General features: G+C 34.6%; 1 protein-coding gene across 2 annotated transcripts; it reads right to left on the minus strand.

Annotated features, from left to right (window-relative positions):
- Positions 1 to 440: 440 nt before the first annotated feature.
- Positions 441 to 10085, minus strand: LOC121296320 (NEDD8-activating enzyme E1 regulatory subunit-like). 2 transcript variants are annotated; one of them, XM_041221737.1, is made up of 15 exons: positions 9943 to 10085; positions 9384 to 9487; positions 8946 to 8997; positions 8110 to 8140; positions 7940 to 8011; positions 7668 to 7747; positions 7348 to 7457; positions 6975 to 7084; positions 6439 to 6501; positions 6155 to 6217; positions 5675 to 5749; positions 5480 to 5539; positions 4110 to 4222; positions 3808 to 3857; positions 441 to 3285 (listed from the first exon to the last, which is right to left on the minus strand). In XM_041221737.1, the coding sequence occupies exons 1-14, from the start codon at positions 10068 to 10070 to the stop codon at positions 3848 to 3850; spliced, it is 1071 nt and encodes a 356-aa protein (XP_041077671.1). In that variant the 5' UTR covers positions 10071 to 10085; the 3' UTR covers positions 441 to 3285; positions 3808 to 3847. The 2 variants fall into 2 exon arrangements, with proteins under 2 accessions (XP_041077671.1, XP_041077672.1); XM_041221738.1 differs by lacking the exon at positions 5675 to 5749 and having other exon boundaries at positions 442 to 3285.
- Positions 10086 to 11788: the final 1703 nt, after the last annotated feature.

Consider the following 11788-nt stretch of genomic DNA (forward strand, 5'->3'; position numbering starts at 1 on the left):
TGGAACGTGACTAACATTTTGAAATATTTTAAATTATGAAGTATATATATATATATATATATATATATATATATATATATATATATATATATATATATATATATATTATATATATATATATAAAATTATACATCACACGTTGAACTATACGTAAAATTTTTTTTTTATTTTGCAAAAAAAGAAAAAACTTTTCTAAAATTAGCTTTAATATATATATATATTAAAAAAAAACGTTTTCTTTTGTTTTTAAGCTTAATTTCGAAAAGGTTAATTTGAGTTTGCCTGGTCTTGAACCCTGCTACTAACAAAACAAACTACAAATGAAATAATACAAAGACATGGTTTATTACATATGGAAAGCTAACAATAAAATATAATTAAAAACAAATCTAAGTTGTCAACAATTCATACCAGAGGTTTTTTTTTTTTTTTTTAAATCTATTGAAAAGGTTAATTCCTGCCAATCGAGTTTGCCAGGGCATGAGAAACCTGCTACTAACAAAACAAACTACAAGTGAAATAACACAAAGACAAGCTTTATTACACATGGAAAGCTGCCAATTGAATTAAAAAAAAAAAAAAAAAATCTTGCCAACAATTCATATAGATTGCCTGGGCATTTTAAGATTTCAGTCCCCCCAACATATTGTCATTCAGGCTGTTTTGTGAAAAAATGCAGAGCAATGGAACAAGTCAAGTGGAGGCAACAACCTGTGGGCAAATGTTCTCGAGGACTATATCCATAGTGCTTTTGAGCTATGATTCAAACCGATAACTGAATCAAACTGAGGGCCTAAGCATTTTGATCTAGCTACACACAACAGATCTTAACTGTAGGTATCAACTTTCATTTCGGTTTGTTTACTTCCACAGCAGCAGTATGGCCAGCCGATATGGGAAACACCTTCAGATCTGATATTTAGCTTATGAGCTAACAAGAGTACAGACTCATTTAAAATTTCAAGAGGAGGCAACACCTTTAATCGGTATGTTGCATTGTGGCCTTTCAAGTTTCAACGTTGATTCATTGCTGCTCAATGCCTCAAAGGTCTTAAGAAACCTGTGAAAAGAGTAATTGTATAATAATATGTGACATTGTTTACGTGCAGGTTTTGAACTTTCCAATATGCAAAAAATAGTTTGCCAAGAGATATTTCCAGGATGGTAAATCATTCTGCAGTTAACGGAGTTAAGGTTGGTAATCTTTGGCACATATGTGGATAGTTCCCCATAGTTTTAAAAATAGGTTTTGCTTATTTATGAAGGTTCATATGGCATAAGCCTATGAAAAAAAGGCATGTTAGGTTTCCTTCAAATTATTGTGAGTATTGCCATACCACCATTAAAAAAAAAAAAAAAAGATCCCTTTTTAATGTTTTCGGAGTTCTTATTTTCTCCTGTAATATACGGCATTAAAGTTCTTTTTTGGACGAGTGTTGATATTTGAAATGTTACATAAACCACAGGCGAGGTTCTGTGCCCTGCAGCTTCGCCAAACCTACGTAAAATCTGTACAGATCACAAAAGGGACTGTCAATCACCAGTTGTGCAATGAATAATTGTGGTTTATTTTGTTTTTTTCTCACAAACTGGGAGATAATAACCAAATTTTAAAAACATTCCTCATCTTTAACCCATTTCCCCTCCCAGACTAGAAAAGGTTTTGTGTGTTACAGGTAATAGGGTCAGGCAGGGTGCTATTACCTGTAGCACAGGAAGTGCCTTACAGCATTGTGACCGGACAAATTATTTTTTTTTTTGTACCAGAGTATCAGGAGAAAATAAAGCCTGGAAAACAAGCATCTCAACAGCACAACGAGTGACTGTGCGCATATTATTTTGTAAACGATATGCAAGACGCGTAATGCAGTATACTCCTAATGTGGACACAGAGACAAAGCCTTTTGTCCATTTTAAGCAGCAGTCCACAATAAACAAGTGCTAGAAAAAAAAAAGACATTTATGAAAAGCAATGTCAAATTGAAATACAACAACACACAGAAAAGCGTTGTCTTTTTTTAATCTGTTATAAACACATATTGCAATAATTCTCAGCTGGGCTGTCAGAACACAGAACTGTATATTTACTACTACTTTAGCTACAGAACTATGCCACATGTACAAGATTTGGTCCTTTAACTTTTTCAAATGAAGCAAATTACACATCACAGCACAGTACTGTACTTGCTATGATTTGTGTCTTCTGACAAGTCTAATCCTATCCCCTCTGCTGATAAGTATTGCTTTCTCATTACGTTTTATCTGGTTCTATTTCGCCTCTGTGCTCCAATGAAAATTGCAAACTTGATCACGCCCAAAAAGGTAGAGCTGGATTGGCTATCGTTTGTCAGGCATACAATGAGGTATTCAAATTCTGTTACTACGCCCACCCCCACAAACAACAAAAACAAGCTTACAAAACAGATCAGGACATGGGAGGCACAGGGCTTAATGTCTTCTGGGTGTGAGGAGTAAGGATGAAACAGCTGTTAAATGTTGGAAATCAAACCTTGTGGTTCTAAACTAAGCACTTTACCAACTAATAAAAAAATGGCACCCATTAACCCAGGGAGAAAAAAAAAAAGATTTTTATCCTGAAACAGGGCAAGATCAAAAATCTATTGAAACTTAACCTACAAGGAAAGCGAATAACTTCACTTGCAGAATTGCTTGTATTACATCAGGTTTTCAGTGCAACTGTTACAAACGGCAACATAGATAGGCAGCAGGACATACAACTATTATAGCAAACTTCATTCCAAGATTTGATTAAAGTAGTGTAAGGTGAATGCTCTGCTGGCAGATAAATTTGCCACTCTGTAGTGGGTTTTACTTTTTTATAAGTCAACAGGCCAAAAATAATTAATTATATATATTATAGTTATAGTTTAATGTACTGCTGTCACAGATGGATTACACAGCAAACAAAAAGTATTGAACATCATTTTTTATTTTTTTTATTCTAAGATTTGATGTCCAGGAAATTATTGAAAAAGCTAAAAAAAAAAAAATCCAAGTAAAAAACACACAGGCACAAAGAGCCACAAGGATAACTTATTATGTTTGTTTTTCTTTTTTTTTTTTTTTTTTTTTATAGCAACACTAAACAGGTATGTTCCAATATCTTACAGGAGGTTATACAACGTGTACAGTGTTTTAGTGCAGCAGCTTCGCTATACAACTGGAACGTGGCAGATGCCTGTGCCATTGCATTGTAAATAAAAGTGTTATTGAAGGGTACAAACTGATGAGTAATTATTTTGATGGCTTCCTGGGCAGCAGATCCTGTGAAAATAAAAATTACGATCATTAATCCACTATTTTATGCATGCAAATCTACACAGAAAAATGCTGATAAAACGAAAAAATTCAAACAAAAGATTAACATGCAAAAGAGAAAAACATGCTGGTTTACACACAAGCTCCTTAAGAAAAGTATTATATAAGATTATATACTGGGACGCTGTATTAAATATAACCCTTCTTTCTTTGCATTAGGAAAATGATGAGAAAATATCAGCACTGGACCACAATTTACTTTCGTGCCAAATCTCCTTAGACTGAGCTAGTTACCTCCTCACACCTAAATGTACTGTAACACCTTAAATGCTCTATTACATCAACTTGATTCAAAACTGACATCTGGTGGCTGAAGGACTAAATAGCAGGCATGCACTTAAGTATTTCAAACACAAGACGAAAAGCCGTCTTGTACTACTGATTTTAAATCAATTTACTGAATCCCTTAATCTAAAATGTTTGTCATTCCAGTTTGCCAAACTTTTGTTCTGCTGATTAGAATATTACCTCCCACAAATGATGCAACTGTGTGTGGTTCCACAGCACCTTAACGACAGCTGCAATAAAAGGAAGAAAATAATCATTTATAGCACAGGACTGCCCCCTGGAGAAAGAACAGGGTATTACAATAACACAGAAACACTGGTCCTTGGAATAATATGCTTGTGTATGGGCTGATTATTAGTGGTAATCAGTAAAGAAGTATCACTGTGAAACACCTTGAATCGTTTTCCAACTGAAAATGTAACTTAGTAAATGAAAATACTGTAAAAGCATGCATTTCAGGTTCCTTTGTAAAGGGAACTTACAATTCATGGATGTAATCGTCTTTTACATTTACAACAAGGCCATTCTCTTGAAGAAGACTGTTCACACAAGACTTGAGCTTCCCAATGTCTTCTTCAACTTGGTTTATAAACACCTTGAGAAATAAAATGTTACAAAAATGTAAATGCTGCCTACTTTTTTGGGGGAAAAAAAAGCAGTGGGTAATAAATACAGTAACAAAAAAAAAAAAAACAACTATATAGTTTTCTATGTGGTAAGCAAATGGAAATGTGCTTTCAAAACCAGTGAAACTTACATTGCAAATGAAAGTGTGCAAAAGACTAGTTGTATGGCATAATTTTATTCCCTTTAAATAAAGGAAATCCAGCCTTGCCATGTTAAAATATAGCTGGGCCCGTTACCTCAATATTGACTTTTTTTTAGCAAAGTTTGAAAATCTGCCAAGATGGCAGGAAACTTTTTTTTTTTTTTTTTTTTACCTGGGTAGCGACCATGCTGCTGGTAAAACTTGTCCACAGCCACCATATCACTGTCTGGATTGTCCATACAAGAAGATAAAAAATAAGAGAATTAAAGTTCCATTTGCCATGGATAGTGGTTTCAACTCTGAACAGTCCACGTTTTTAGTTTTTGAGTAAGAGTTATATAAATGATCTGCTTATCAGTCTTTTGTTTGAGATTACACTATTGAGGTTTAACAATTTATTTGCATATGATTTTAAGGTATTATATATGTATTGTAAGCGCCTTGGATAATAAATAAATTGTAACAACAATGTATTGAATGAAAAAATCACCGTGTGAACCCTTTTGTCCCCCTTTAATAGAAGATGTTGCATTTCAAAAGAGTTTTAACCTGGTAAAAGTATAAAACGAGGAGGTCTGGGCAAAGCAAAGGAAACAAAAGAGACCATTTGCCATGGAAGTGGTTTCAACTCTGAACAGTCCACGTTTTTAGTTTTTGAGTAAGAGTTATATAAATGATCTGCTTATCAGTCTTTTGTTTGAGATTACACTATTGAGGTTTAACAATTTATTTGCATATGATTTTAAGGTATTATATATGTATTGTAAGCGCATAATATATTGTAACAACAATATTGAATATCATATGTCTATATATATCCCCCTATATATAATATATATATATATAGATATTAACCTGGTAAAATATAGCTATTTAAATCTATCTATCTATATCTATCTATCTATATCTATCTATCTATCTATCTATCTATCTATCTATATATATACACCTATTTATCTACATAAATATTTTACCACTATCACAATCACTTTAAAGAATTGTTAGTTCATGTTTACAGCAATTTCTTAGCTCTTGCTCAATATTGCTATGCATTTGGGAGTTGGAGCAATACTTTATCACCACCTGGGCTTTGATGTTTTTACTGTTCTCATCCTGCAAGAGTTCGTCAACTCCACTTGAAATCTAAAAAAGAAAAAAATGAAAAAACTGTAAGCAATGCTACAGGCTGTGGATGACAGTGATGTGGGAACCAAATACCAACATTTAATTCTCATAGCACTTCCGATTCATTAAATACATACAGAAGTGTTCTCCCACATTTGTAGGGTTCAAAGCAGTGTTGACATTTTTTATGGCTTCATCAAAATTCTCCACTCTCATTTTTACGAATTCCTATTTCATTATTAAAAATAAAATAAAAATAAATTACAAGAGGCTTCATAAAAATGCTTCTTTACAAACGCTGAACAAGTATTTACATTAACTATACTGCCCTATATTACATTACAGAGGGGCATGTCCACAACCGGGACCTGTGAACTGGTCTGTTGTGAGTGTTTGTTTGTTTTTTTCCTAGTCTTCTTTAGAAAGAGTTAAGCTATGACTGCAAGTACTTAATCCCACCAATAAAAATGCATTTGACGGTTGATGAGCTGTGCTAGATACCCTGAGATATCAGTTCTATGCCCACTGTTTAATCTACTTACCAGGCCAACTTGAATAACTCAAGATGAACTGCGATGGCACGAAAACCATTGCTAAAACAGCTACTGTACAAATGGCACTGAGAAATTGTACCTTGTCAAATAAGTTCTCGAAAAGCTTCTTTTTCTGTATAGCTCTTAGGCATCTGCTATTGTGCTGCAATAGCAAACAGAACAAACATGACATTACTACTTAGACAAATGCAGTTTAATATATAATAACATATGTACCAGTTAGCTGGTTCTACTACTGTCTCAATTTAACACGCCTGACTTCTTAATTACATAAACTCATGAAAGGCTTGTGACAACAGCTTCCTCATTTTAATAAATAATGACAAAACTCAATGTTTCCAAGCACTTCAGGGCTCAGTTTACCTCACTGCGCCATTTTTCCAGATACTTCGCCATCACGATGATCCAAGGCGTATGGCTATGATCCTGCAGATTTCAAATTTTAAGAGAAAATTATATTTATATAGAAGGCGGCAAGAGTGTTTAGTAGATAGACTATTTGTAAAGGGTTCATATTAGTATGTATTCTTAAAACATTTACAAACTTGTTACCTGCAACCCAATTTAGTCTTGCGTTTAGTCAGTGTTCAACTTTCATGAATGACTGAAGCAAAGTTATTGTCACTTTTTTTTTTTAATTAATGCAGCAAAACCTCTCATCTGAAAGTATCGGTTTCCAGTCACTGAGTACAACAGACTAGAATAAGAAAGGATGACATGATATACCATATCTGACTGGAGGATGGGGAGGTGAGAGGCAAAAGAGCCTCAGACATGGACAATTATTCCACCTGCCCAATGCTATTGTAAGACCAAAACAAAAGAGAACCCAACCTGGAATTATGCACTGTATAAAGCACTAGTATAGACAATGTCATTGAGGGTTTTTTCAAACATACCCTTTTTTCCATATTTTCCAAGGCATATGACTGAATGTGCTTTTTGAGTTCTGGAAATGGATGATCCAGCCTTAGATTCTCAAGTGCATTGTCTGGGTGGGATTCTACGACTGATTAAGGGTAAAGAACAAAAAAAAAAAAAAAAAAAAATCATAACATTGTTTATGAAACTTGCAGACATTCATATTACTTTTTTTTTTTTTTAGGAAAATACAAACTCACGAGAGTACACATGGTTCCATTTTTATTCCGCTTCATCTCTGACGATGCTAATCGAATACAAATACAAGAAACACTCTATTGCTTATTACATTTTCCTAAAATTCCTTTTCCCAGCTACAACTTCATAGGACAGGGACCCAAGGTTACTAACCTGTGTGCTCTTTCACCACCAGTCTCATATACCCAATGAGCCCATACGTCCTGCAGACCAGAAGTGGCACTCCAGCACCCCACAAAAAAGCAGCTAAACACAATATTGTACTGCAGACGCAAATAAGAAAGAAGTTACCTCGAAAGCAATTGCAATTATCACTAAAGTTTGACCATCAACAAATTCACTATTGTCAAAGTCGCCACCACCAACATTTCACTGTTATCCCAGTAGTTTTTTTTGACAGAAAAGGGCCTTGATAAGAGTGAATTAATATTAACAGTAAGAAGACAAAGAATAAATAGAATGATTTTGCATACCTTTCAGGTAAGTGAACTGCAATCACCAAGCTAAACCTACAGAAAAAGTCAGGGTCGTTGTCCAAGAGCTTATCCGGACTCTATAAGCAATCAAACATGACAAAACTTATGCCTCCAGGTAAACTGAGAAGCTGCAATGACATTTAATATGAGATTTATATGAAATAGTCTTCAATACTATGTCTTACTTTAAACTTGGTGTATACTGGGTATGTATTTACATGTACCAGTAAGTTTAAGATACCATGTGATGACCCTTTTGAAATACTAACCTCCTCCACAAAATTTCCAGACACATCGTTGTTGAGCTCCTGTAATAGTTCTGTGGCAGCCTGAGCCCGATTCTAAGGGGAAAATTAAAATACATTAATTTTTAAACAACTACATGCAATTCAATGTCTGAAATATTGATGAAGGAGATGCATAATTTACCAGGGCTTACCCTGCCAATGCTGCTCTTAGTAAGAAAGAAGCTGCAGACAAAAATTGACATAAAGCAAGTCAGTGAGTGATCAGCTACGCATCTATACCCTTATCTCCAGCTCACTATACAACAAAATGTGTTATATAGGCACCCAACAAGAACATGCAAGGATATCAAAATCTTTATGCTAAGGTTACTTAGACAAGTAGTAAGGTCCAGTCCCTGGGTATGACCTTCTCTTATGGTTTCATAGATTCAGTGACATTTTGCTTGTGGGAAGGAGGTGTGGTGCCGTTATTGGTTTTGTAGGGTGTTATATATACGTATGAGCTCAACATGCAGCCTACAGCACTCAGTATTCCCAGGTGCTCTCCCATCCAAGTACTAACCAAGCCCAACACTGCTTTGCTTAAGCATTGCATGGTAAGTTCGATTTGAAGAGCCTTTTGCCATCAGAGACATTGCCCAGGGGTCACTACAAGGAAGTAGCTCTTCTTGACCCCCTGTAGGGTGTTGTTGCCAAAGGAAAGAACGGGGCTGGATCATAAAGTAACATGTATTTATTTACGTGAATAAAAATCTAGCTAAATGTCACTGTTTCGTTGTATAACAAGTCATTTAAGACATTTTGCAAAACTGTGTAAATAGTTAGTATTTCTGTCCCTGCAGCACAAATGTTAATCCAACCAATTTATACATTTTCCAGCACTTGCTGGCCATTGTCCCCCTGTAATCTTCATTGCAATGAAAAGATTTACAATGGCAATAAATAAATAATTAAAATTTAATAAATAAATAAACAAAAACAGCACAACGGGTGGTTTCCAGCTATATAATTAATAAGGAAAGCTCACTTATTTCCAGCATCGTCTCCACTGACTTTATGACCATCCACAATGGTGAATGCTCCAATACGGAAGTAGTGAAAAATAAATAAAAAATACAGTTAAAATACCTCATCAGCTGTCATTGAACTATTTCTAGATGACAAAAGTCTTTATTTAGTAATGAAACACCAACATAAATGATCCAGCACTTTACAAAAAGCACATGGCATGTACATTACCTACCGCTGAAGCAGGTATGACAGCAAACTGCAAACCACTAAGCTTTTAGAGATCAGTACCTGTTATGCTCCATTATGTTTAGTATACAGAGCACTTTCAAAAGGGGGCACATTTATCTGTATTCCCTGGAGGAAGCCCAGACATTGGTTCTGAATACTGGTATGTACAAGTCTAGATGTTAACCTTTCAACTACTGGTTTGTTGTGTACTGCAGAAGACATTTACCTGGAAGTACCAGATTCTTCAGTATTTCTGTCCCTGTTGCACAAGCGTTGATCAGACAAACGTGGGCATTTTCCAGCGCATCCTGGCCATGATCACCCCATAATCTTCATCATGCAGAGGAAAATATTAACACCAATTAATCAACAGCGCAGTGTGGTTAGCTATAAATTAGTATTAACTGCACATATAGTTGCTGGACTTCTTTCATGCAAGAAACTATTTGAATAAAGCCCCACATTTATTAAAACTGAATAGAGTTCACACATAATTTATAAGACATTTTCCTCCAATAACGTAATACTTTTTTGCATTATTGTATTTCATTTTTCAAGGGGAAAAAAATCACAAGCATAAAAAAACCACAGTATTTCACTACGGTATCAATTTTTTTAAATATCAATTACCTTCTGGTTTAAAAGCACCAAGGGTCTACCCGTAGAAATGGGCAACAACATTTGCACCGCTGGTATAATAAAAAGCACTGCAAAAACGAATCTCAAAAATCATGAGCGGTTTAAAAACCCGGTTTGTTGTTCTGTATCTGTCGTGCTTTCCGTACCTGAGCTGTCTGTCGTATTTCTGCTTTTTAGTTGATTTTCCTTTGTCGACGCTTGCCATAGCTACGCTACCCGATTTAAACTCGTTCCTCTTCCTCTTGCACAAGGCTCGAGCAGATTCGCCAAACATCTCCTGGACTTTGTTGGAAAGTAAATGTGCAACCGTGTACATAGATTGCACTTTCGGGCGTCAAAAAAAAAAGAGAAAATGATGGAGGATAGAGAATTGTCTTTCCAAATTAAAGTTGTATTGACATTTTATATCCAAAATTCAAGTTCTTAGTCACCCCTAATATATTTACTTCTTTCAGATATATTCTTGTATAGTCTCTACGAATAAGTAAAACTGCATGCGCTAAAAAAATAAAAATAAAAAAATTTAAGGATAATTGTGTTTTATAACATAACTCGACTTATCTTTTACTTCAGTGCGCTTTAACTCAATTATTATAATAAATGTAATATGGTGGTGTTTTTTTTTTTTTTTTTTTTTACATTGCATTGTTTAACTCTACTGTACTGTAGCTAATCGTTTAAATAAAGTATACAATTTCACCTTTTATCTAATATACCGTTTGGTACACCTGCGTCATAATCCAAAACAATACCCTTTGCTATTTATATTTTATTTTCATGAGAATATTATCCTCCCACCACTAAGAGACCGTGGGAAAACAACACACAAGTAAAGGAAGGTGGTGATTTATCGATATAGTATATTCAAAGAAAGTTCAGTAATATATTAAATTACCATTCAGCAAAAATGCAGACAATAATTTACAGCAGAGTTAAACAGAGACGAGTAGAAAGTGACGCTTTAGAACTCCAGAATGAAATGAATGTATATAAATTACTGGTATTTAAAATCATTTGGTGTTGATTAAACAGCAGTGGTTCTTAACAGAACAGCATATAACCTATCCCATAAACGCACTAATGATTTGCATAACGTGGTCTGGGAGGGTTGATAAATACACATTTCAGTAGGCGCGATCGAGATGACGATGGAGGTTTTCTAAGCAAAGTTGCATCATTTGGGGAAGAATTAGGTGCTTCTTCCCCAGGGCTACATATTTTGCAAATGGATCATAGTACTGGTGTTTGAAAGTTTACCTGTATACAATCAGCACAATAATCCCCACGGGAAAGGCATCGGAATGTTTTTATTTTTATTTTTATTTTTTTCAGGCTTCACTGTAGTTTATTTGATAATGTGTCATTATCACGTGTTATTATTATTAGTGTATGATTTATTTATTTTTATTAATGTCGTGTGTGTTTTTAACTAGATCTTTTAAGTATATGCTGTGCTTAATATAGACAGCCGGTGTTATAAGGGCAAAAAATATACGATACCCCATCCAATTTTACTGGATAATTGGACAATTAAAAACAAATATTAAACACGGTTTTATAAACATGACAATAGGGCATGTCGCACCCCCCAGCCCCCTAGTTCCAGAGCCCCTGATTATACAGATTGGCCATTGGCATGCTCTTAAAATAACACTATTTATTCTTCCTGTTTCTGTTTTCTAACTAAATGACAGTTCTATGTAGGATTTGTTTCCATTTCCATATTACTGTGACCTTGCTTAGCTCTTATCATATCTCTTATTTATAAACTGCTATGTATAGGCTGCCTAGGGGCGCGTATAAATAGGTGTCCATGGATTACTTGTAAATGTATTATCTTTTATTATTGTGATTTTATAGTTACATTTAGATAACCGCGAGAACGGAATGTTTGTTATTCTTTTTTTTTTTTTTTATCAGTGAGGTGATGGGAATGATTTAAAAAAAAATGTTTGGAGCACTCGATCAAATGCAATTGCGAAGTTTTTTAGG

Source organism: Polyodon spathula, chromosome 21 (assembly GCF_017654505.1).
Source record: "Polyodon spathula isolate WHYD16114869_AA chromosome 21, ASM1765450v1, whole genome shotgun sequence".
In the NCBI taxonomy this organism is placed as follows: Eukaryota; Metazoa; Chordata; class Actinopteri; order Acipenseriformes; family Polyodontidae; genus Polyodon; species Polyodon spathula.